The sequence below is a fragment of the Formica exsecta genome, unplaced genomic scaffold (assembly GCF_003651465.1).
Source record: "Formica exsecta isolate Colony F162 unplaced genomic scaffold, ASM365146v1 scaffold458, whole genome shotgun sequence".
Classification (NCBI taxonomy): domain Eukaryota; kingdom Metazoa; phylum Arthropoda; class Insecta; order Hymenoptera; family Formicidae; genus Formica; species Formica exsecta.
This window is the reverse complement of record NW_021851814.1, coordinates 87,619-113,447: the sequence shown is the minus strand read 5'-3', so window position 1 is coordinate 113,447 and position 25,829 is coordinate 87,619. Positions and strand designations below refer to the sequence as shown.

At 34.1% G+C, this 25,829-nt stretch overlaps 5 protein-coding genes across 12 annotated transcripts in view; 3 read left to right on the top strand and 2 right to left on the bottom strand.

The window, feature by feature from the left end:
• Positions 1–2,417, top strand: part of LOC115240935 (leucine-rich repeat-containing protein 15-like) — an 11,083-nt gene extending 8,666 nt beyond the window's left edge. For both annotated transcript variants that reach the window (XM_029816389.1, XM_029816388.1), the window contains exons 5-6: positions 1–60; positions 226–2,417. In XM_029816389.1, the coding sequence (XP_029672249.1) occupies positions 1–60; positions 226–1,668 (1,503 nt within the window). In that variant the 3' untranslated portion in view covers positions 1,669–2,417. The remainder of the gene's footprint in view (positions 61–225) is intronic.
• An 833-nt stretch (positions 2,418–3,250) lies between these two features.
• LOC115240927 (adenine phosphoribosyltransferase-like) lies at positions 3,251–4,760 on the top strand. The gene is made up of 4 exons (XM_029816372.1): positions 3,251–3,767; positions 3,901–4,132; positions 4,216–4,294; positions 4,379–4,760. Exons 1-4 carry the CDS (start codon positions 3,685–3,687, stop codon positions 4,516–4,518), a joined length of 534 nt encoding a protein of 177 aa, XP_029672232.1. The 5' UTR covers positions 3,251–3,684; the 3' UTR covers positions 4,519–4,760.
• A 12-nt stretch (positions 4,761–4,772) lies between these two features.
• On the bottom strand, positions 4,773–7,908 carry LOC115240926 (TBC1 domain family member 31). 2 transcript variants are annotated; one of them, XM_029816370.1, is made up of 5 exons: positions 7,767–7,908; positions 6,200–7,553; positions 5,641–6,113; positions 5,340–5,569; positions 4,773–5,184 (listed from the first exon to the last, which is right to left on the bottom strand). In XM_029816370.1, the coding sequence occupies exons 2-5, from the start codon at positions 7,490–7,492 to the stop codon at positions 4,895–4,897; spliced, it is 2,286 nt and encodes a 761-aa protein (XP_029672230.1). In that variant the 5' UTR covers positions 7,493–7,553; positions 7,767–7,908; the 3' UTR covers positions 4,773–4,894. The 2 variants fall into 2 exon arrangements, with proteins under 2 accessions (XP_029672230.1, XP_029672229.1); XM_029816369.1 differs by lacking the exon at positions 7,767–7,908 and having other exon boundaries at positions 6,200–7,760.
• A 293-nt stretch (positions 7,909–8,201) lies between these two features.
• Positions 8,202–20,150, top strand: LOC115240930 (mediator of RNA polymerase II transcription subunit 14). 4 transcript variants are annotated; one of them, XM_029816380.1, is made up of 25 exons: positions 8,202–8,660; positions 8,787–8,988; positions 9,072–9,204; positions 9,289–9,462; positions 9,551–9,676; positions 9,822–10,001; positions 10,077–10,270; positions 10,404–10,521; positions 10,601–10,742; positions 10,840–11,044; positions 11,126–11,285; positions 11,428–11,635; positions 12,795–12,973; positions 13,122–13,368; positions 13,686–13,829; positions 13,917–14,057; positions 14,146–14,315; positions 14,379–14,573; positions 14,648–14,908; positions 14,990–15,236; positions 15,535–15,905; positions 16,117–16,275; positions 16,348–16,617; positions 16,696–16,950; positions 17,245–20,150. In XM_029816380.1, exons 2-25 carry the CDS (start codon positions 8,840–8,842, stop codon positions 17,407–17,409), a joined length of 4,593 nt encoding a protein of 1,530 aa, XP_029672240.1. In that variant the 5' UTR covers positions 8,202–8,660; positions 8,787–8,839; the 3' UTR covers positions 17,410–20,150. The 4 variants fall into 4 exon arrangements, with proteins under 4 accessions (XP_029672240.1, XP_029672239.1, XP_029672238.1 ...); XM_029816379.1 differs by having other exon boundaries at positions 12,762–12,973; XM_029816378.1 differs by having other exon boundaries at positions 14,146–14,573.
• Positions 20,140–25,829, bottom strand: part of LOC115240931 (tetraspanin-4) — a 25,471-nt gene continuing 19,781 nt past the window's right edge. The window contains exons 7-9 of one of the 3 annotated variants that reach the window (XM_029816385.1): positions 25,611–25,784; positions 24,867–25,008; positions 20,140–21,204 (exon numbers count right to left, since the gene is read on the bottom strand). In XM_029816385.1, coding sequence (XP_029672245.1) covers positions 21,179–21,204; positions 24,867–25,008; positions 25,611–25,784 — 342 coding nt within the window. In that variant the 3' untranslated portion in view covers positions 20,140–21,178. Of the gene's footprint in view, positions 24,699–24,866; positions 25,009–25,610; positions 25,785–25,829 lie in introns of all 3 variants that reach the window. The other 2 variants (XM_029816383.1, XM_029816384.1) reach the window with 2 other exon arrangements.

Here is a 25,829-nt window from a genome sequence, read left to right as displayed (position 1 = left end):
CAGCAGGGAGCTCTCATGGGTCTCAGGAATCTCACTTATTTGAGCTTGAGTCACAATCAGGCAAGTATTAGCTTAAAAGCTTAATTCAAGTTAGATTTTACTTAAAATAGTATAAACGAAAATCTTTTTTAAAATATTAAGCTTAAATTTTGCTTGATATAAGAAAAAAAATTATTTTAAAATTATTTTGTATAAATTTAAAAGCTAATTATTGTTAATTTGCAGATTGACGTATTGGAGGATCACTCGTTTAAGTACTTGTCAACTCTGACGCGATTGGATCTGGCGAATAATCGCATCGTCGCCGTGTCCAGTGCCTCCCTAGCGCATTTAGAGAAGCTAACCACCTTGGATTTAACGCACAACTTTTTACGAGCGTTGACGGCCGATCTAGTGGTGCCGCTGAAGAGTCTGCAGGACTTGCGACTGGACGACAACGAGATCACGATCGTGGCGAGCGACGTACCGACGTCGAAGCTGCGTCTTAAGCGACTCTCACTCGCCGACAATCCGTTGAATTGCGATTGTACCCTACTGGAATTTGCCAACTGGCTGACAAATTCCAGCTTGTTAGAGGAAGACAAGTCGTCGGCAGTATGCGCGACACCGCCCGCTTTGGAAAACGGCGTCCTGACGCAAGTACCACCGGGCAGTCTGCTCTGCGGTGAACCCACGCCGTCCATGATGACTCAACCGTCCCTGGCGAAAATGCAACTAAGTCTTAAAGAGTTCCGTTACGACGAATCGACCGGCATCAATTTATTGTGGCATATGGAGCAATGTACCGAACATTATACTTGCGACTCACTCATTATTTATGAAACAATCGACGACAGCGAGGTTCGCACGGAATCTAGCCCGTTGCATTGCGACTCCCGGATGATGCGAGATCCCTGCACTCTGCCGGTCACGATACCAGCTTCTGTACATCTACAATTAGGTCATAAATACCGTTACTGTGTGGTTCTACTAGTACCCACTGCCTACGACGATATGTCGCTCGGTCTCGACTGTAGCGATGTCATCGTCTTAGAGGAAACTCTGGAGCGACGGAAGATAGCGACGGAAGAGCAGTCGCCGAGCGAAGAAAATCGTCGTCCTTCGACGTCTTCGACGCAGTCGCCTCTTGACTCCTATCCCCGAATCACCGACGTCCACGTGAACGTATCCGACAAGGGTTATTTGCACGTAGATGTAATTCTTTCCAGACCGAAGGAGATGACCCTCGCATCGGCCTGTCAATTGTCCGTTGTCGTGTTTGACGAAATTTCCGCAATTCATCGGCAAAGGCTCAATTGCAGCATCACGTTCGTCACTGACGTGGAGGTGTCTTGGCCAGGTTACTACAGGGTATGCGCCAGTCTGGACGAACTCATTGACGTGAATCTCGTCATGTTGTCCGGCAACCTAGTAGATGATCGTGAAAGATTTCGTTGCGTCGAGATGGTTGAGCAGGGCTACAGCAGACAAAACGCTGAAGTGTTCGTTGCAGTGGCCGTGGTTGCCGTAACCGGTGTCTTCCTCATTGCCCTCGTTATGCTTGGTCGGAGTCTTGTTAAACGGCTGCGGCATCCTAGGATCCAGACGCAGTGCTTTCTACCGGCTCAGGAATTCGAGATCACCCACAAGGCGCATTATATCAAGCTTTTGGCCACAACAAAAGTTTAGCCGGATACTGATGATGAATCTACAACATTGTTCATGTAGAATTAAAAATTTAGAATTTAAAAATTCGAATATATATATATATATATATGTACGATAGGTTTTAATGTGTGTGAGTCAATCTATATAGAAATGTTTTATAAAAAGTAATGTCTGTTCTACAGATTATAAATTTCTCGATTTATATATCTATCTAAAAATTTTATAGACATAATGAATTATTTCTACAATAGATTTTACATCTCAATATTTTTATATAAATTTAATAAAATAGGAGAGGGCGAGAGAAGGGTTGAAAATACGTTACACGCAGGCTCGAGATCTGCGAGCGATTTTGAAAGAGGAAAGATTATCTCCTCATTTTTTGTAATATACATATATATATTTACTAATTCCGTTTGTGTGTTTTAAATATGCTGTAAATATGTCTTATTTTTAATCGGTTCTTGAAATACGCGCATTGTTGTAAAGTAATAATTATATTTTATATAATTACGATATATTTTTTACTATGTCTAGAGAGAGATAGAGAGAGAGAGAGCAAGTATTTCGTTTTCGTTACTAATAAATATCAAGAGACGTACGGATGTGTCTCACATAAAAGAAACGAGTATAAATAAATTCTTGTTTAACATCTCGCGTCTTAAATATATTATCTTTCTCGCATCTTTCCGTCCAATAAAAGAAATATAAAAATAAGAAATATTATTTTGGGATATACATGTATATACTTCTCTCGGGAGTACTCGGGAATGAGTATGTACGTTGTACAATCGCCATTACAATTATACAACAATGAAGTTGTGCGTAAAATTTTGCGCGGTAAATTTGAAGAATAAATTCTTAGCATCATTTAAAAAATATTCTATTAGCATGACTAGAACTAATTTTAAAAGGCGAGCAATTGTGGATTCTGACGGAGCCATTAAGGAGCAATCGTTTTTTGTTATATTATGTTTGAATATTCTCGCCGTTGGCTGCTGAGCCATAAAGTTCCGATAGGCGGCCGATAGGTGACGACGGCGTTGCTAGGGAAATGATTAATTTGTTAATTTTCGATGAAAAATGTAATAAATCATGAAAATAATGATGGAGCAATGCGAAGCAATTAAGGAGCAATCGTTTTATGTTATATTATGTTTGAATATTCTCGCCGTTGGCTTCTGAGCCATATAGTTCCGATAGGCGGCCGATAGGTGGCGACGGCGTCGCTTGGAAAATTATTAATTTGTTAATTTTCGATAAAAAATGCAATAAATCATGTAAATAATAATAAAGCAATATGGAGCAATTAAGGAGCAATCGTTTTATGTTATATTATGTTTGAATATTCTCGCCGTTGGCTTCTGAGCCATATAGTTCCGATAGGCGGCCGATAGGTGGCGACGGCGTCGCTTGGAAAATTATTAATTTGTTAATTTTCGATAAAAAATGCAATAAATCATGTAAATAATAATAAAGCAATATGGAGCAATTAAGGAGCAATCGTTTGAGCTATAAATTATTAAAAAATATGAACTTCCAGCGCTAACTTATTTCCGGTAAAAAAATTTGCTGCACTACTGTAGGTAAGTAAATCTTTACATTGTCGGTAAAACATATCTCGTTGATCAAACAGGTAAAGATTTTTTACTATTTACTTTATCGATATAATCGTTACACTCTCAAACATTCCCATAACCCTATATTTTTAGAAAATTTAACAAATGCCTTACAAAAAATAGATAAGAATTTGATAAGATAAGTCTTATCAAATTGATAATCGAGTTGATATTAAATTTGGCATATATAATTAAGAAATTTTAAGAAATTTCAGTAGATAATCGATATCTAACATTGTCAGTTAGTTATTTTAACATTTCGACACATTCCGTCTCATTGCTGTGAATTTATTATAAAAGTACAATTGTTTATTAATTAATTAATTAATTAAATTTATTTACGAGAAAGAAAATCGTCTAGTACAACAGTTAACAAGATCTGACATCACTATTATATAGTTCAATTATATACATCACAATGGATAAAAATGATAAATTGCAAATATTGAAGAATGCTATAAAGAGTTATCCCGACTTTCCTGAGCCTGGAATCATTTTCCGGTAAGCCGATCTTAAAGAAAAAAAAAAAATAAAATTTTTTAAAGAATTACGAGATCGAGATCGATATATTATTAATTTGATGTCAATTTCCTTGTTTCACATTTATTGTATTATGTAAATCATTTATTTTCAGGGACATATTTGCTGTGTTCCACAATATCACAGCATTAAGGGCATTGAAGGATTTAATCATGGAGCATATTTTATTTCTTGAAATCGATTTAGTTGTAGGACTGGACTCACGTGGTTTTCTATTTGGTCCTATGATCTGTATGGAATTGGGCAAACCATTCTTGCCCATTAGAAAAAAAGGGAAACTTCCAGGCAAGGTCACTCAACAGAAATATGCATTAGAGTATGGTGAAGTATGTTCGAAAACACAATGTTGATTGTTTAAAAATAATTTTTTTCATATGTAATGTATATAAATCAATTTCTATTTTTTCAGGCCACATTTGAGTTGCAAACAGAGTTTATTAAGAAGGGAAGCAGAGTGCTTATTGTTGATGATTTGCTGGCAACTGGAGGTGAAATGAGAAATAGTTTTTAATTATGTGTTACTCAGAATATATAAATATTAAAAACGGATGAAATATATATATTATTTAAAGGTACCATGGCTGCTGCCGTGCAATTAATAAAATCAACAGGAGCTGATATAATTGAATGCTTAGTGATAATGGAAGTGACTTCATTAAAAGGCCGAGATAAAATTGGAGTCCCTGTTTATTCTTTCATAAAATACGATTGACAGATGATTTTTGCATAGTATTCTTGCATGATATTTATAAGTACAAACATTTAGCATGCAAACATATAAAATCGTAATAATGCAATAACATGTATTACCTCGTACATTTTTGCCACATTGTTTTTAGAAAAATAGAGTTTTAAAAAACAGATATTTTCTTATTATATATTTATATGCATGTACAAAATTTTTATATTTTATATAGAAATATAAAAAAGGATGCAAACATAAAAAAAATAAAATTGTTTTATTTATATATACAATTAAATTGTAATATTATTTATATTTTGTAATGATTATGTTAAGATATTATTTTATTTTACCTAAATTTAGTGAGAGAGAGATTAACTTTTTTTGCATTATAAAAAAATTAATTCTACCTGACTTCTGATCTATGAGATCTCAGTGAATCTAAAAAACTTTGTACTTCATATTCAAGTTTTGTTACATCTTGTTGCAATTTTTCGTAATTCTTTGGTTTACTATCTTCTAAATTTGAGAGTCTATCATCTGTAATCTTGCATTTATTACATTCTTGTATCTTTTCCAAGTTCAAATTATCAATATTTTTGTACAAATAGGATTTTCCTATTCTTGCATTTGGTGTAAATTTGTCAAAATTCCAATCTAAATTACTAATATGCTCTTGAAAGCATTTTTGTACTTCTGGAATGAAAGCAATCAATTAATGATTTTTTTCTATATTTATAATTGTATAAATTAAATGTGTGTTATATAAACTAAAATTAAATATGCTTAAGATTAAACTGAGAAGATATAGGAAATCAAAGCGAAAAAGATATAGAAGTTCGATTGTATACCATTTAATCTTGTTTTGTGAATTTGTCTCGCAAAAGCTTTGGTTTCTGCACATAATCTTTTTCTTTCGGCAAGTTCTGCAATCTTACAATTACACTCTTGTAAATGTTGTTCTTGTCTTCTCAATTTCCTCAAGTCTGCGATGCTGAGATTCTCAGTGAGAAATTTTGGATATTCTTTCTTTATAAACAAGGGATAAGGCCCAACATTATTTAATTGCAACAATTTATCCCTGAAATAAATTTTAAATATTAATGACTATCATACATGTGATTATTGTTTCGTATATTATTGCAATAATACCTCAGATAACGATTAGGATGTACTCGTTCCGGTATCTCTTGATCTAATCTTCTCGCAATCTTCAACAAATCCTTGGCTCTAATGTGACTTTGAGAGCTATAGAAGGCCTTGATATCTCCAGAACACGACTTTATTAAAGAAATTATATTTTCCCTCGAATAAATGTTATAAGCAACGACACACATCAATAGGAGAGAGGGTTTTTGAAAACATATTAGATGGTCCCACAGAATCAGCCACTCGTCTCCCGATAACACTTCGCTCATGGCAGTCTGTAGTAACGGCCACGCATATTCGCTAGTTGTGATTCCATTTTCACAGAAGAAATTGAGTAGTGCAGAATCTGCTTCCAAAAGAATATTTTCAATAATTCCCAGAATGTTCAATGGTGGCAATGGATGATATTCAAACCACTTTTGGCAGTAGTTTAGTAATATACTTAAAATCAACTCAAAGGCAAGTAAAGGATCTTTCTGAAACAAAAGCAAATATATCTTAATATATCTTTTGATAAGAAAGGAATATCGATACATTCACAAAACAAAATAAAATAAGATACCTGAAATACCATGAGAAATGGAAAAGCCAAGTTGGGAAGAAACGGACTTTGTATTAGCAGTGGGCACCATTGCAACAAGCAATCCATTATCATGGCTAACAATGACGCCTTACTTTTGTCTGCCAAGGGATAATCTTTTAAAATATTTGATGTAAGTTTTCCACGTGTTACCTTACTTGCCAATGCAATATATGCATTTTTGTTGGCTGGTAGTTTTAGAATAGTAGACCAAATTAGTGTGCGATATTTATCTGGAAATTCCCCAAATTCTTTCAAAATAGACGTTAATCGTTTTATATCCAATTCTTGTTTCATACTTTGTTTAACGCATTCCAAATGATCGCTTATTTTGTGCGCATATAGTCTATGTGGCTCTCTACGTGGCTCTAACGTTTTTTTTGTTTGGTGACATTTTCTTGAAATTATTTTATCAGTATACATTATATTTAAGCATCCTTCCTGATCTATGTATGCTATATATCTACCAGCGAACGAAACCGCAAGTTTTTTAATTCTATCAGCGAAAATAGGTGTATCAAGAAAACTTGATGTATTTATATCACAAAACTGAAGAGTACATTTCGAAGATAGAAATGCGACGATTTTATTTGCTCCACCATCCAACGGGCATGGAATAATCGATAATTGTTTCGCCTCGATAAAATTTTTAGATAAATGTATCTTCTTTAGCAAACTCCAATCATACGTATTAAGAATGCATATGTTTCCTGCGCCAGCCATTATCATAGCTCTTGCATCTTTCGTGAAGATAAAATCTTTGATATAACGTATTCCGAATGTGCTTGTATCAATTTTAATGTCTTTATGCAATTGTCCAAATGTCCAGGCTTGCATAGTATCATTCAGATACAACACAACAATGTGACCAGCGTTCGAAAAGATAGCTTTCTTGATCACAGCGTTCTTTACATCAACTTTCAATTGATGAGCTCTGTTATAAGATTGCAGGTCCCATATTATTACCTCGTTCCGAGATCCGGTTAGACAGTAATTCTTATAAAAGGAAACATGCAATGGTGCTAATTTATGACCAGATAATAGACAGAAGTCATTGACGTCCGCATAAAGCTTCCAGATCTTTATATCACCTGTATTGAGTCCTATCAATATTTCTTCCTTGCATACAGGATTAAATGCCAGAAATGTGGATTGGCCGACTTTCCCAAATACTTTGTAACATGGAACTTCATCGGACAATTCAATGCAATGCAGATATCCTTTAGTGTCTACTACTATCAAGCATTCCTCGTCATGGTCAAAGGATATTTGCATGAAACTGGATCTGGCTGTACAATGTTGTTTCTCGATATTGGCTCTAGGCTCATATCTGTAACTGTCGTTACTTTTAATCAACTTATTCCAGCCGCTATGCATCATAGAAACACGTAATTATAAATATGAGCAAATATAATTTCCTCAAAGATTCTTTTTCGTTCGTTCAAGCTTCATCATCATATGTTATTCTTTTTAATCATGCAAAATGAAAGAATAATATAAATAAGAATAGAGATATAGACAGACAGACAGAATATAATTAAAATCGCACATGATATAATTGTTTCTTTTGTATGAGAAAATATATTTGACAATGCTATACAGCGTTACGTCAATTGATGACAGTTTGCGTTGTGTATTACCATCTGTCAGTTTGATAGTTAGTTCTCGTTTCTTCCAACGTCAACGCTACTATACATTTTGATCCGATGGTAAATAAAGCAGAATCTAATCCAAGATGATAAACAAAAAATTTTAAAAATATTAAAGAAATTTATATATATCTCTTTACTTATGTATATTAAATAAGTAATAATTAATGTATAAATGTTTTATCCGTTTTTTCCGGAAAAGGAAAATGAAAAAAATTGATCAATCATAAATATTATGTCGTGTCTTATCTGCAAGACAGTTTCCTCTCTCATTCTACGAAGTATTCTATGGTTATCTTTTGACTGAAACAACGACATCTTCTCATGTCAATTTATATTTAATGGTGCAGTGTTTCGTAGCGTTTCGTAGTGGACGAAACTTTATATAAAATCCCGTGAATGTCTATCAGTTTTTTTTCCTATTCCATTGTTGAAATAAACGTTCGAACTAGTGTGTTGTGTCATTTATAAACGCGTTTAATTCAGCTTAATTATTACGAATAAATATGCCAAAAAATATTGTTATCGGATGTGTTGTAACCATGTATTCGAGTTATAAAATCACGGCGGAAAATGAAACGTATTTGCCCATTCTGTAAAATTGAAGAAATTATAGAATTGTCACAATATGCTGTTTTCAATTATGTTGATTATCACGACATTGTTAAAAGAATAAGAATAGAAGTCAGATACTGATCTAAACGAGACCTACTGTGACCAGAATTATAAAATATTAATCTTTTAAATTAAATAATATTTAGTATATAAACATTTGCATATTGCGATAGAAAGTAGTAAGTAAATTAATTTCTAAAAATATAAAGTATATATAATTAGTATTATTAATATAAGATATATTAATATATCTTATGATGCACATATGAAGAGAAGAGATATTACATATAATTTTTTATCCATAGGTATACATATATATCAGATTGAGAAAGCATTCGTTATTGAAGACAACTTCAAAATGGCACCCGTACCTTTAGAAGGTCATCAGACTCCTGTTACAAATAATATACCTCAAGAGGGTAATCGTGGAGGATCTATCTCCTTAGGCATGCTCATAGATTTTATAATACAACGAACATATCATGAACTCACTGTGCTCGCTGAACTGTAAGTACAAGATATCAAGATATTAACAGATATACATTAACATTTTGTGATATAATCTATCTTGTATGTTTTTGTGTATTTAGATTACCTCGTAAAACAGATATGGAACGCAAAATTGAAATTTATAATTTTTCTGCTCGGACAAGACAGTTGTATGTTCGTTTATTAGCATTAGTAAAATGGGCAAATAGTGCATCTAAAGTGGATAAATCTACAGTAAGATATACAGTTTCATATATTCTGTTAGTTGTGTAATTAAAATATACCACTTGATGACTTATATTTGTTTTTTTATTTTAGCATATTATGGCATTTTTGGATAAACAATCATTGCTCTTTGTTGATACTGCGGATATGCTGGCAAGAATGGCTCGTGAAACTTTGGTGCACGCTAGACTTCCAAATTTTCATATCCCTGCAGCTGTAGAAGTACTTACCACTGGCACCTATGGTAGATTACCAGCCTGCATTAGAGTAAGTATATTATTTTATTATATTATTAAAAGAAGTGTTAATTATACAAGAAATTCATGAAAATATTGCATTTATAACATTTAAACAGGAAAGAATAGTGCCTCCAGATCCTATTACAGCTGCAGAAAAAAGAACCACATTGCAAAGGTTGAATCAAGTCATTCAACATAGATTGGTCACTGGAAATTTATTGCCACAGATGCGCAATTTAAAGGTACATATGTATAAATAACAATAAAGATATAAGTAAATTCTGCAAAGTTGGTATACATTACTTTGTGGAAGAACAAAGAAATTATATACATGACTTGCTATTTACATACTCATGATTATGATTTTGATTTATTATTAATATATAGATTGAAGCAGGAAGAGTGACGTTTCTTGTAGAGCAAGAGTTTTCAGTATCTCTTACAGTTATGAGCGATGGGCCAACAGTCCCATGGAGATTGTTAGAATTGGAGATTTTGGTTTCGGATAGGGAAACTGGAGATGGAAAGGCATTAGTGCATCCCTTGCAAACTCGATACGTACATCAGGTATATATCATATAATAAAGTTAGTATAAACTATTCTCAGATATTTTTAACAGATGGAATTTCTTTCTACAACAGGTTATTCAATCACGATTGGCTGAAAGTAGCAATCCATTGTCAGAAGTGTATTTTGTTTTGCATTACTTTTGCCAATCATTACAACTAGAAGTATTATTTTCTCAGACATTAAGGCTAATTCAGGATAGATTAGATGATCATATTCACGTAGATGAATATATACCTGGCAAATGTCTCTCTGTATCTTATTGGAGGTAATAATAATTGTATAATACACTTATATAACATCTTTTAGAAAAAAACCAATACATCATAAAGAATTATATATATAGATACACAACTGGATACATATTGAAACTTTTATACTCATATATGAAATGTTTTTAGGGAATTAACGAGTAAAGATCCACGATCAGAGCTTGGATACAAATTGACCATTCAAGTAGATCAACATGATCCTGCGAGGCCTCTTGCAGTTGTACATATTCCGTCGTTGGGTAGTAAGGTAAAGTAATATATAATATACTTATATTTTTCAAATTTTCACAATGTTTATAATAATACATTACGGTAATATTATACAGGAAAGCGAAATAGCACATAGAGCTATTAGATCGGATCAGTTATCAATGGAATGTTTACTTGTACATACGATTTATATTCGAACGCGAAGTCGTCTATCCGAATTGAAACAAGAGTTACAAACAATGTTAAAGGACGTTGAATGTAAGTTAAGGATTTCTTTTCTGCTTCTTTCTTTTATTTTTTACACATTATATTCAAATCAAATAAAAAGATTCTTATATAATGTCCATATTTATAGGTACCTTAGCAGGATCTCCAGCTATTTTGTCAGTACCGATATTACAGCCGTGTTTACGTGCTGAACTTTTATTAATCACAGTTGATACTCATACTGGTATGCTACAGTGTCATGTCCCTCAATATGATGCGCCTCTTGTACCAGAGTTGACGGCGGCTCTGAATGGGGATCATTCGCGTCTTCCGACACTTATATCTGAATTGAGGTATAAATATTGCAATGATATTCTTTCTGCATTCTTTTAAAGTAAAATTAATTATTGATAAATTATTTTATTTTTTGGCAGATTTTGGATAACACAAAGGCGTTGCGAGAAAACATTGCAGCATTTAGCTGCTACCCCTCATGAACGTTTGCCTGTCTTACATCATCCAGATCACCCTATGTCTAAGATTAGTAGGCATCGCATGTTTGTACAATTGCATAGACATCCTAATGTTATACTGGTATGTAAATTCACAATTTTAAGAATTATAATAATTGTCACAAAATAATAATCAGATTTGAAAGATATATTAACATTGATAAAAATATTAAATTAGTATTACAGAGTTATACATATATATTCTGTGATATTGCTTGTTCTAGATTGTTGCATTCAAAGAAAAAGAAAACTCGCCGTGTGAAATAGAATGTTCCTTCTATCTTGCTGTAGTGAAGCATAGTTCTATCGAAGATGATCCACACGATGATAGTATAGAAACGGAAATACCGAAAATGTATTTAAAAGTTCAGAGTCTTATTGAATTTGATACTTTTGTCATTACACACGGCCCATTTACAAGTGTCGACAGTGGTGAGTATATCCACATGTTTTACTTAATATTTTCTACATATATTTCTTTCATATATTTATATTCTCAACTTCTATTTTTTAATTTCAAAAAAATTCATGTATTTAAATGGATTGACTGTCAATTATTGACAATATTATAATATTGAATAACGATATAATAATATTGTTCTTCATCATTAAATCATTATATGGATAAGTAAAATGTATATGGATACGCATGTGTATTTGTGAGTTTAGTTTATTTGTTATCATATACTATTAACGTAGATGTGCAAGTATTTGCAGGTAAAAATAAAAAGTATATATATTAGTATTTATATAGTTTTAGTTGTAGTATGAAATTTATTATAATCTCGTATTTTATAATAACGTTTTTCTTTCTGTCTTTCTTTCTCTTTCTCTTTATTAACGATTTCCAACTTTTGATCTATTCTATCTATTGAGTGTTGTGTAACATATAAGTGTGTATACCTATATATATATATGTATTACATAAATCATTAACGATTTCCAACTTTTGATCTATTCTATCTATTGAGTGTTGTGTAACATATAAGTGTGTATACCTATATATATATGTATTACATAAATTAGGTCTGTTCAAGTTCATCACTAACAATAAGCTCATTATCTCCATCTGCAAATCATATTGCTGTAACCATTCTTAACGATACAACTAATCAATTCCAGACACAACATGTGCTTGGAATTATATCTATAAACAGCACCTTAACTGGTTTTTTATCTCTTCTTCTCTGTCTTTTTTATTTCTACTCTGATTTCGCAATACTGAAGAAAGAGCATTTCATTCGCGAATCAAAGCTTGAACAGGCATGATGTAAAAACCAGTTAAATGTATAAATCAGTCGTTTTTATAATTTGTTGTCGAGTCAATATAATTATATGTACATGCAATATTGCACATTTTCTTGTATAAAATATATATAATTTATCCTGCCTTGGAAATGCTATAAGAGCTTTCTTATTAATCCTTACTAATACTCGATTGCTCGATTATTAATGTATTGTAACATAGTGTGTATAGATAATAATTAACATCTGGCAACATTCAGTGTGGTATACTACTTCTGCTACTTTTAGGGGGATTAACGGGTGGATTTTTTAGGGAATAATGATCAAGATGGGGGGTGCATTACAGAAGTGGTGGAGACGACGACGAGCAACAAACGTAGAAGCACTGGGGTCGGAGGAAGGACAGACGCGGTGGGAACATCACAGAATAGAAGAGCAAAACATCCGGCTTACTTCATTCCGGAATTGGCGCATGTTGTCGCTCTGTGCGACGAGCGGATACCATTCGTAACTCTAGCCCAAGAAGTAAGATCTAAATTTCTCGTTGATTTTTATATCACAGATTGTGTATCTTGTTAAAGGAAAAAAGATTTCTGTAAGGAAAGTCCTATATAACAATAACCGATTTTTTTCCGCGATAATAAAATTATCTTTATTTAATATTAATTTGCAGCTTACCAGACGAGAGATAGCCCATCAAGGGCTACAGGTAGAAGCAAATGCCACAGCATTAGTACTAAAACTTGTTCAATTACCTGCGCCATCGCCGACTATCGCTACAAGCAGTGCTTGGCACGCTCTTCTCAAAAGGCTGCTGAGTGTTTCGATTAGAGTTCAAGGCAAAGGCATGGCTAAAACTTGGATGGTGGAATTTGTATTTTTCGGTAGTCCTCTCTCCAGTAATCATCCCAAGGAACAAGGTATTAATTTCTTTTTTAATCAAGTGTCTATTTATCATTAATATTTAGACACCATAGTTTTACAATTTTAAAGTTTTTATATTTTTCCAAAGATTCTTCTTTTTCGTTAATTGCTATGATTTCTTTTCTTTGAGGAATTTATCCAAAGTTTTATATGTTTAATTCTCAAATATACAATTTTTTGTATATAAGTAATTTCTGCTTTGATTTCTGAGTAAAATTTGATTCCTTGTTGTAAATGAATTCATAAAATACATTGTAATTCTTTTGTTATAACAAAAATTATAGAATGCAGATATATTTTTTGAATCTCTTAGGTGTGCGAAGACCAGTCTACTTTCAATATGAAATGGGAACAGCCGATACCGTCTCTCGCACTGTAGATGCCTTATTAAATGATTGGGCACAAATAGTGTATTTATATTCACTTGTTCATGATTTAGCTGAATATTTCAAAATGGGTATGTTATATGTTACAATCTTATATAGTGCGTTATATGTCATATATTAATTACGTTTTTATAATTTAATGTTGCTTTTCACTCTAGAGAAGTACAATTTACGCAACATGGTTAGCATTAAGTCTTATAGTTATAGCAAGCTAGTTCTTGCATATGGTCCAAATCATGCTGCAATTGTAACTGTACAATGGAATGATAAAGCAAATTTTAAACTGGTATTTGGTAGAAGTAAGTCCTGTTATATTGATTTTAATTTAGAGACATATTTCATATTATCGTTATTGGAAATGTGTAATAATTTTATTTGTATTTTTAGGTCCAACCAATACAGTGACCAATGCGCATTCTGTAATGAAGGAACAGCTAGAAGCCCATTTAAATAGACACAAGAATTTGGCACAAATTATTCATATACTTAACGAAACGCTTCAGCCTCTTACGTCGATCAGTAAATTACCGACAATTCCTCAGTTATGCGTGCATGCGGTAAGTGCACGCGCGTATCTGCCTTTTTTTGGTTCAGACTTACGGATAAATTCCTCTCTACAGAGACCACGAGTGCCAGTACAAACGTTTACTATAATGCCACAATGTGTCACTTTAGTAAAGATAGCGTATCAAGGCATGTACTGTTTGGAATTGCGTCTACGCGGCGGAGGTTTGGTGAGTTTACGTGACGGTGCTTATAGTCATTTCGACAAAAGTAACGTCGTCGACGAGTTTACACCTACGCAAGGTTTAAAGGTAAGATAAATATTTCCTTCTTAATAAAAAGCAAAGCGCTTGAAACAACATAGCTAAACATATTCGTATTGTAGGCATTTCTGTCGAAATACGTCGACGAAAACGCGGTATTTAGAAGAAGATCTCAATCGGAGGATGATAATCCACCGTCCCCCGTCACTATGGATAGCGATGGTGGTGGAGGTAACGTAGGAGGCTTTTTGGGACATCACAGAAGCGGACCGCAATCGCCCGCGCAACAGCGTGAGGGTTTAAGATTTCATCCGCCGCTTACACCACCATCCGGCAGTAATCCTCACACACCGGCCAGTCCTCATACTACAAATATATCCCAGGTAGATTGTTTGACTAAGATAATACGTGAATTATTCGACTGTGTTTATAAAAATATTTTTTTCTGTTTTTCTTTTTTTTAGGCCAGTCAACATCAAAGTTTCGGAAGCAGTCCCGCAACATCGTTTAATTTAGCGTCCCCGCCATCGTTACCACCGAATACACCTAACATGTTACCGCACCCGTCTCCCGGATCGGGACTCGTTGCAAACAGTCCTCTAAATCCGATGCACGTTCCTAGTCCGGCTGGTCTCATGCCAACCTCGTCGCCAGGACCTTGTAGTAATGTTCAAGTAGGACATTCCCCCGCTGGTTCATTTATGCAAACAGGTGTGTTTTTATATATATTTTTTAATTCTTAATATTTCCTTTGCGTTTTTCAAAATTTTATTATATTGTTTTTTCTTTTCTTTTTTTTTTTTGTTTGTATTTGCCTTAACTAAAAAGCGGTTGCATTTTTGTTGAATTACTTTGAAAAAAGCAAATCTAAACGAGAAATAATGACATTTTCACTTTCAGAAATTGTATGATTATTGTTTTACAAAAACGAAGCATTATGTCCAACAATGATAGTGATACTTGCCTTGTGCTTTTAATGCGAATTAAATAACGAAACATCAACATTCAGGTCATATCGACGGTAGTCCTTTCCCGTCTTCTCAAAGTATGGCTTCACCAGCTGCTTCCAATTGGCCTGGATCCCCGAGCGTACCAAGACCATCCCCTGCGAGACCTGGGCAAAGTCCGAGTCACGTAGCACTGCATAGTCCACAAGCCTCCGATCACAAGACCGGTAGTCATATGTCCAGAGTATTACCGCCAAGATCTTGGGCTGGTGCCGTACCGACGCTTCTCACGCATGAAGCGCTAGAATCACTTTGTTGCGCCTCGCCCCATCCGTCCGGTTTACCTGGTCCGGATATGTCGCCGCTCGAAAGATTTCTGGGTTGCGTCTACATGAGAAGACAATTGCAACGCTTTATCCAGACAGACGATTGCGTAAGAGAATTTGTATGTAAATCGTAAGATAATTCAGAACGTTGGCCGCGAGTATTTGGCGAATTTATGTACCTCCGTATATATATGTATATTTAATATATTTATTTTATACATGTGAAATAAATATATAAATATTTCTTTATACTAAAAAGTATAATACTCTATAATATATATATATATATGATATATATTATGTATATATAAATTACAGGTAACTGGTATCAATAGCACTGAACCAGGCGTAGTACATTTTAAAGTCGAAAGCTTACAATGTAGAGTTGGATTAAATCCGCAATATTTCCAATCTCTTCATATTAAAGTGCAACCACTTCCAGAGTACAAAGATCAGTGGAGCCTGGAAGAATTACAAGTAAGTAATTAAAGCGCATATGTTACGTATTTACACAACGTTATTTATTGAAATAACTCGTCTTATTTGTAGATTATAGAAAAATTCTTTGATACACGAGTCGCCGCCCCGCCTTATAAACACAACACACTATCTGGCTTCGGAAGGATGCTTAATATACGATTCAAGGTATTGAAAGACTTTGTGCAAATAATGAAGCTAGAGTTGGTTCCTGGTCTTGTACAGCAACAGCAGTTGAAGTGGTCCGTGCAACTGTGCTTGCGTATTCCACCTTCTACCGGACAGATAGTGCCCCCGGGATCAGAGGGAGTGCATGTTTGCAGGAGCAAAATTTTATTCTTTGTGAGTACAACTTGTTAAGCACTTGGAATTTTCTTTGAAAATTCGATTTATCGTTACACAATTTTACATATTTTGCAGTTGCAACTTACGAGAATAGGTATGTCGTATCCAGGAGAAACATCCTTCGTACTACCATTTGTATACGACGTCACCACGAATTTAACGCAACTGGCTGAAAGAAGAGATCTTAGTCCGGCGATTACGGCAGCGTCCATGCAGCTAAAGAGATTCGCCGAGTACGGCGCGAATCAGTCGGAATGTTCACTGTTCCCCGCTGTAAGGGATCTTTTAGCTAATTTCACGCTACCATCGGAACCGTCAGTTATATCACAGGTATAATATTTTGCTAAGTAGAAGAAAGATCTTGAGATTCTTGGTCCCTGGCTGCAACTGTATTAGATTATGAGAAATTACATAAATATTTTTTCTGCGTTGCATATATATAAAAACAAATTATTCCTCACTATAACTTAATGGGATATTTCCGATAATATATGCAACGATTTGTTTTTTTTTTTTTGATAATGTATGATACCGGAAACTAAATATTATTAAGAAAAGCACGAAATAATTTTACGGTAACTTTAATGGAAATATATAAAGCTTACCTTACAATATCTGTAACAGGTTGTGGCATCTCCCGCCGGAAATCAGGTACCTCCCACACAGCAGATCCAGAACGCAGCGATGCAAATGCATTCGCCTATGGCTGGCGGCCAAGGACCACCGCAGGGACCATACGGCATCCAGAGCATGCCACCGATGGGCATGATGGGCGGCCCGCCTCAATAGGACTTGCTTTACTCTCCTAATCCCCTTTGTCTGCCGAATCATCCGACGTGGACGAATTAAGAATGTAAACTTCGATCCTAATAGAGGACGCGCGCGTTTATTCCATCACGAGCAGATTTACATTTTATGGGGAAGATTTTAGGAGAGACAGATAACTATACGTTTGCCACATTCGAAACGAGAAAGATAGAGATAAATAATCAACAAAAAGAAAAAGAAAATCATTGAGCCGTTCTATAAATAATCTGACATTTCTGAGATCGCTACTGCAAATATACATTGCATATCTTATCATAACAGCTAACAATCGACCATGTACATATACTATTTGTGACAAGTATAAAATGCTAGAAAGAATGTATAAATTGTATTATATGATAACTAAGAAGATTTAATGGTACTATTTGCCAATGAAAATTTCTTTCTATTTACATTCTGCTTGTCATTAGCTGGTATCCTTCATTGAAAATTATCTGTACGCAAGTAGAAAGTACAAATCTGTTGCTGAGATAAATATCTTTGTAACATATAAATAGTCTGGTATATCAATATGAATGTGAAAGAGTGAAATTTACAACATTGTTGCATAATAAAAACATTATTCGCAAAAATATAGATGTAAAAATGTTCATAAATGTACGTTTATTAAATGTACCAAGGACAAGATGTATTATATGCCTCTTGAAATATAGTTTGTGAACACAATTCTATTTTTTTAATGAATATGTTTAATATTATTTTACAAATAAATGTGTAGAAATCTAAATGTTTATACAAAAGATATGAAATCAATTCTTAAATGTATAACCTTATATACATGCTCATCTATCTGCTAGTACATAGATTTCGCAAAGAATCTATTCTTTTGACATTTTATTATCTCCACGATCATTGCTGGAATGAATCGATAAAATAAAACAATTTGAACAAACATTACTTACATATTTTATCTGGGATTTATGAATAATATAAAATTTTTATTTTGGTTCTGTGTGTACAGCTCTTTTTTTTTTTTACAAAAAACATGTAATACTCTTAACAAAAATCAATCGTACTATATTCTTAATATATGCAATTGTACAGTACTCATACAGTTAATAATAATATATTGGAATACAACTGTATATCGATAATCGCATCTCAAATATATACACTTTTAGGTCAGGTATCAGTCTCTGTATATAAAATTTGAATACATCTTGATACAACTATTTCATGATAATTCTGAATTGTATCGAAACAGAAATGAATATACCTACTAAAAATCTTAAACTTTGAACTTAAACTAAGCAATATCATGCATTCTTGGCCGTGTCTGTGTTGTTTTGTCATTTTTTTCAATCTTATCACTGTAACATCTCACATAATCTTTCAAAAATAACTCTCTGCAATATAGCTCTTATCTGTATCTTTAGTACCGAAAAGATACTTGTTTAATGTAGATTATCATATTAATTTATACGAGACTATCGTAGCATACAACTACAACACGCGCTTTATTCATTATTTTATCGCAACTCCAGAATAAACACATTAATCTTGACTCGACTTCCACAAATTCCACACAAGATTCTAAACTGGTGTCTTAGGCTTCATGTTTTTTTCACATCGTTATTTTTTGTTGATTTTAAATAGCTTTTCTGAAATTTATACATTTATATCATGGAATTACATATTAGACAGCTTTATAAGAATCAGGTTATCAATATTGCAATTTATCCCTATCTAATTTCAGCGATTTTAATTTCCAAATATAAATGCAAGCCCATGTATGTGCTATATGAATGTCAGGAAACGAGAGATTTTGAGAATAGATATTTAAAAATATTTTCATTTTTTAATTTTTTTCCGCAGCGTAAAATGATAAAGAGAGAGTGAATTCCTCTTAGATTATTACTTGTAATATCGGTATTTACGTACAGATCAAATTGCAATAAAAAGAACCTTTACATTATTTTAATATACTCGACAGACACATTCTCTATGCGAACGTTTAAAAATAAATATAAATATTTTTATAGTGCACATTGCATGCAAAAAACGTGTTCTTGATCTCTAAATTAAACTGCACATTGTCAGAAAAACAAGCATTTTACTGTGTATTATATTTTTAAACTAACAACTAACGAGTTTTATATGAGAGTTTCAATCCTCCAATTAGCCTGTGTGAATCTCGCGTAATGTATTTACGCGAGCATACAATCATAGCTAAGACATCGTTAATTATACATTACATGATTTACAAGTATATGTATGGTAAAATATTTTTTGATACATATGATATATTTTTTTTTAAGTTCAAGATGCTCTCTCTCGCGCGTGTCAGAGGTAAAAGGAGGTTTGATTGTTATTCCTCTATTAGGAACACAGTGATGTGCAGCACATTTTCATACAGGACAATTGACAAAGAAAAGAGAATAAACGTTCGAATATAAATGCTTATGATACTCTGACTTTTGTGATGCTCACAAAATCTGAATGTATGTAAATCTGAATGTATGCTTCTCCCGATCTATACTATCAGCAATGATACGCCATTTTTCTCCGCGTTTCTCATAGAAATATTTATATCTGATATATTTATATCTGACAATCTCATTTTTTTTTTTTTTTTTAATCAGGTACATGAGAAAAATACAAGGCTAGAAGTATATATCAGGATGAAATCAGTATCAATATAAACACGAGATCTTTACTATGAATCTGTTACAGAATTTGTACGCATATATATTTTTTTTTTTCCCCTCGTCAATATGATATAATGTCGAAAGAAATATTTTTCTCGCATGAAAATATATATTTTAGGTCTTTTTAGGAATTAACAACGCCTTTATTTGACTGTTCTTTCGAATGCTACTCTAAAATCGATCTCGTGTGTAAAGCTGCGATTGTTCAGTAAGTGTACGTATATAAGAAAGTTCTCAGAAAATTCTGTTGAATGCAATAAAATAGCGAAAAAGATATGCCGAAAAAGTATACATCGGCTTCTTGTCTCACGAATATTTCGTCAAATATTCCACTATTTATTTTTTTCATGTTGAGATGGACGAAACATCGTGTATGAGTATTTCGAGTTATGATACAAGCATCTAAAATGTTTTATGAAAATATCTAATGTTATTGTATTTTGCGTATATACATTTATTATTTGTTATCGACATTTAGTATTTGCATTAACTTATAGATGATAAGAGCCGGAAGATGAAAAAGAAAACATCATTATTGCAGAGCATACTTCGGTCAGCTCTACGATATCTCCGATCCCGTTTCTCCATTACTTTAAACGCTTGTACCTCCATAATACAAACACTTGGCGAAATGACGAAACGTTGTCAATTTACAGTGACGTTGAGGATACTTTATATCGCGTAAGTTTTCTCTCGCTCTCTCTCTATATATATATATGTATATATATGTATATATATAATAGACATATATATAATATACATATGAATAAAAGAGAATTATATATATATCCTAAAATAATTAGATAATAATGATTCTTTTTTAAGAGAAACGCGATATATAACGAGCGTATCGATTTATATCTTCTACGTCACTGCCAATATTTTTCCGAAAACGTTTCGTTGACTCAAGCGTGTCAGAATCTTTTTTTTTTCTTTTTTTTTTTTCTGTCGGTCGATTTTTCAGCTAGCCTAGGCTGGGCTAGCAGCTAGAGTTTCGCAAGCAAGCAAGGCACAGGAGCACACTAAGGGCTCTCAACGTGCTAGGAGGCACTACTCAACAGTTCCATGCTCTTAATGCCTCGTCAACAGCAGCACCAACAAGTTAACACTGGAAACGAAAATGTCTAGAATGTGCGGCATGAACAATTAGTAGCCATGAGTATAAAGAGCATCGTAAAATTGAATTATGTGACGATCGGTCGTGTGTGTACGTACGCGCACGCATACTAACACAGAGAGAAAGAACGTTTAAATTAAAACACGCTTCTTCAAGCCGATATCGCGCGATTATAATAATTGGCACTGTAATCATACAGAACGCGCAGAGAGCATTTAATTGTAAAATTACAATGTTACAGATATACGTTGCTGAAACACTCTCAACAACTCTCTTTATAACATCGCACTACAATATGCGAGATTACGCAACGTTGCTGCGACATAATTCAAACGTTCTCTATGCTGTGGATATCAGAGATCGTTGTTAAAAATCTAGAGAAGTTCAGGTACCGAAGAAAAAGCGTAAGATCATTTGTGCATCATTATTTTTTTTTGGCATTTTTGGCATTTTCGACACGTACATATATATACGCTTGCGAGAGATACGTGCGATATACATAATACAAAATTTTATTTTACTTCTATATAAACTCTTCAAAATGAACAAAGAATCAAAAGTTTGCTTCGCGTTTACCTATATCGTAAAAAATTGCAAAAATATATTTTATCTAAATACACGTATCTCGTCACATAAGAAAGTGATATCCTCGATTCGTAAAATCCGCATATTATCAGATCATTGTAATGTGTGCGCGTTCAATTTAATTTCTTAATTTTCAGTCTTAGAATCTGTTGCTTTCGGTCTCTGTGTGTGTATGTGTTTGGTGCGCATACGTATACAGATTGCGTTTACAGCAGTGTGTGTTAAACATTGAGAATATACACTAATACACATTATCAATTTCTTATCAAGGTATTGGACTTCTCCTCGAAATTGTACGTTTGTACCCACATTTACAGTAATATATTTTTTACGTTTTTTACATTAATGCGTGAATGAGATTCTTTCATCTCGCGATCTGTGATGTATCTGTTAGGTACGTATATAGCGTTTGCAACATTGAGACGATAGAATTCTCTAAGCTACTCTAATTAATGAAATGGGGAGGGACGGAAAGAAACAGTTAATTTTCTGTTACTGCGTACGACAATTCCGAGTAGAATTTCGCCACGTGTGTTTAATAACTTGTGCCGATGGAGTCGCTCGAGTATGAACAAATCGTGAAATGAAATGAAATTGTAACGCTAAAGCTTCGCCCAATTGCATATTCGTTTGGCATGAACGAATACGTTCCGCTTCTCAGCGCGAACTCTACGGTGTGCGCGCGTTAGAACAAAAATTTTTAATTCTCGCTCGAATATATATCTATATAAAGTTAAATTTGTATAAGTTAAAAAAGAACATTACAAAAGTAACGTTTCGATTAGAGCGATCTATATTTTTGTCAACTTTGGCCTCGTCTATTCAGCAATTGTAATTATTGCTTCGTAATTTACTTGTAGATAAATTATGATAAACGATATCTCTATTTCGCGAAACTCGAACTGGTTAATTATAATAATTAACATTTTTTTTTTTTAGATTAGATATAAACATGAAATAACGATTGCACAGATTTATTTATTTCTTATTTCAATTACACACCCTACATGCAGTGTGGTAATTTATCATCGATGATACTATATCAGGATATCCCTCGCTAAGCGCACTTCCTGTTACAGGTTGCGCTGCGTAACGATGCAATTGGGCCTCCCTCTCTCTCCCTCTCTCTCTCTCTCTCTCCCTCTCTTTCTGTCAAATTATATACAACAGCATGGACATGCAAGGGTGGAGAGCAAAGCTACCATGCCTCAATAGAATTCACGAAAGAACGCTTGTAGAGTAGAAATGGAGGATAGATCTAGACGCTGCAGCAAAGCAGCAGCGTGGGAGGGATCAGCTGTCAACTGACAGCCTCAGCCTCCATCTTACTTGAAAGCAAACCCCATCAAAATCATCATCCTTACTTCAGCACCTCACCAGGCCTGCCTTGACGATACGTCTACACAAGCTAAAAGAACGTCCATTTGTCAATGCTTTCCGATTGTGGGGAAAGGATCTACTTTTAATAGGATAGATCGTGCGTGATCAAAATCGCGAATATGGATATGCGCGTATAATAACATTTATAACATTGTGATTTTAACATTTGCGACGAGGCGTTCGTCCTCGTCTAGGATCTGAACGTGTGAAACTGTGCTGCAACACTTTCGATCGTCTATAACGCTACGTGGAAAATCGTGTGCAACAGTTTTTTTTTTTTTTTTTCGTACTGACACAAAACGGAATGTGAAATATCAGAAATAACTACGTGCGATTGGATGAATATTAAGAATCTTAGGAAATTAAGTTTTTTGTTCTCTCTCGTATAGTTGCCGTCCGTAACCGATATAAGCAATTGGTACGTGTTATTAAATGCGTAGAGATCTCGCATTTTATCCTTTATCTCATACAAAAAACAACTTGAACAATTTAAAGCTGTTGGCGTTCGAGAAATATTCCGGATATGTACATTATTTTTGGTCATTTCGCGCGCCCGAGCGTTAAAAGCATTTGAATAATGTGCACGGTGAACAGTGCGGCGACGACATTGATACAGATGTCATTGATAAGCGCGCGTTGAGCGGACAGAGATTGAATATTTATGCTAATAATGTGCGTGCGCGACATGAAAAGAAATCTCTGAGCATCTTCGTCCCGTTTCACGTCGCGAAACAAAAGTGTCTCCTTTATTTAGCTCCTCGCTAAGGAAAGGAGAGATTTCACGCATGCATCGAGAAATGTTGAACGATCAATGAGTACTCACGGTATCGAAAAATAACGATGTTTTACGATTGAATTTCACAATCAGCGAAAGCGAATGCGAATGCGAATTTGATACATTGGCGCTTGAAACGTCGAAGTGAAGCTCTTATCGCGGTTGAATTTGGCACATGCGATCGAGGCTTTGCCGATGATTGAATGAATAATTTTATAAAATGCACTTTTCCGCTCAACGCAATTTTCGCGAAAATTCATATAACATGCCGTCGATAGAGCATAATCGAAGGGTTCGAATAGTGATCGAAAGCGATCAATTATTGATTATCCAATTGAATACAGTATTTCATGTGTACGTCACTTTCAATTCGCAACCCTTCGACTTCTTACGTCATAGTTCTGAAACTGTATGCAGTCGGAGCGCACGATGCGATGCCGATCGAATTCGATTTGAGTCGCCATTGCGTTGAAAAACACACGAAAACACGTACCTACATGTATGCTACGTATGTATACATATAATATATATGTATATATATTCATATATATGCATGCATGCATATCTGATTATTTTGTATGTGTATATATGTATATTACATAATACACGTACAAACACAGTCGAGGTATATTCGCGAAGTCCATAAAGGAAAAAGAACTGCGTTCAAAAGAACTGCTGGCAGAAAGCTTAGCACATTCTGCTCTCGAGGTTTATTCCTTGCCAGAAGGTTCTACGCATCGATAAACTGCAAAGTGTTAAAGAGGTCATATTTTACCGTCAATTAAGAGAACTGAGGCATCACTAACGGCTGAGGGAAATCGTTCAACGAATATCGTAAGTTACTTTTGCGCACGCGCACGTTTACTATCATATAATAAATTTATTTAATAACTGACTTTAACACCGAGCCTACCATGTTGTGGACGCCAGTAGCAGCAGGCTAGATAAAGCGCCAGAATAATGACCAAGACCTCGACGAAGACCAGGGCAGCGGCCACACCGATCACTATCGCCGCGTTCTCCTCGATGGCGGTCATTATGGCCTTGTAGCAACCCTAAAGACAAGTAATCATCAGTTTACGTGACATATTCCATTTACGTAAATGTAAGTTTACGAATTTTTTAGTTAAAATATTTAAAGTCAATATCTTCTTAAAAAAAATATCGAGACTGAAAATTTCGCGTATCAGTCTTGTTTTTCACAAGTGAATTTCAAATATAAATTTAACTTGATATTTTTCCGAAAGTTTAATCCAAAAGTTACAACGGAATATTTAATATATATTGTAAAATATAAAATTTTAAAAATATCAAATCTTTTTTGCCACCAATTTGAAAATAATCGTGAAATTCATACGTGAGAATTATATAAGTGTTTCTCCATCACGCATAGCACGAGACTATCCGTTCAATTGGTACGTACATCTTTATGAATGCCTCGTACGAGAACTAGGAGCATGCAATGCCAATGCCGAGTCACGCTCAGAAAATTGTCAAGGAGAAAGTGTGCTATAGACGTGAATACATGTCCGTATCATGAGCACTGTCTTTTAGCAACAATTGCACCAACGTATTGGATGATTCTATTCCCAGTTTTAAATACGCCGAGTAACAAAGAAAAGATTACAGTGAAATAATAATAAAATATTCAACTTACCATTTGATAGTACGAATTGGACGCGGTAGGACTAATTGGACACGAAGAATCCTTCAGAATATTAGATCCTTCGCTCATTTTTATACAGCAGGATTCGGGAATCACTCTTCCGGTTGCAGTCAGATTCGTATTTTCGCTGAAATCTCGGTAATTTTCCACGCCGCAACAATGGAGCTGAAAATATTTCCATCAATATCAAATAATGTGTTCATCTATCAT

Coding starts and splice junctions, on each gene's coding strand:
- LOC115240927 (XM_029816372.1), top strand. CDS start 3,685: ATGGATAAAAATGATAAATTGCAAATATTGAAGAATGCTATAAAGAGT. Junction 3,768..3,900: donor GAGCCTGGAATCATTTTCCG/GTAAGCCGATCT, acceptor ATTTATTTTCAG/GGACATATTTGCTGTGTTCC. Junction 4,133..4,215: donor ATGCATTAGAGTATGGTGAA/GTATGTTCGAAA, acceptor CTATTTTTTCAG/GCCACATTTGAGTTGCAAAC.
- LOC115240926 (XM_029816369.1), bottom strand. CDS start 7,597: ATGATGCATAGCGGCTGGAATAAGTTGATTAAAAGTAACGACAGTTAC. Junction 5,570..5,640: donor CATCCTAATCGTTATCTGAG/GTATTATTGCAA, acceptor AATTTATTTCAG/GGATAAATTGTTGCAATTAA. Junction 5,185..5,339: donor TCACAAAACAAGATTAAATG/GTATACAATCGA, acceptor CTTTCATTCCAG/AAGTACAAAAATGCTTTCAA.
- LOC115240930 (XM_029816377.1), top strand. CDS start 8,840: ATGGCACCCGTACCTTTAGAAGGTCATCAGACTCCTGTTACAAATAAT. Junction 12,974..13,121: donor TCGTAACTCTAGCCCAAGAA/GTAAGATCTAAA, acceptor ATTAATTTGCAG/CTTACCAGACGAGAGATAGC. Junction 14,058..14,145: donor TAAACTGGTATTTGGTAGAA/GTAAGTCCTGTT, acceptor TTGTATTTTTAG/GTCCAACCAATACAGTGACC.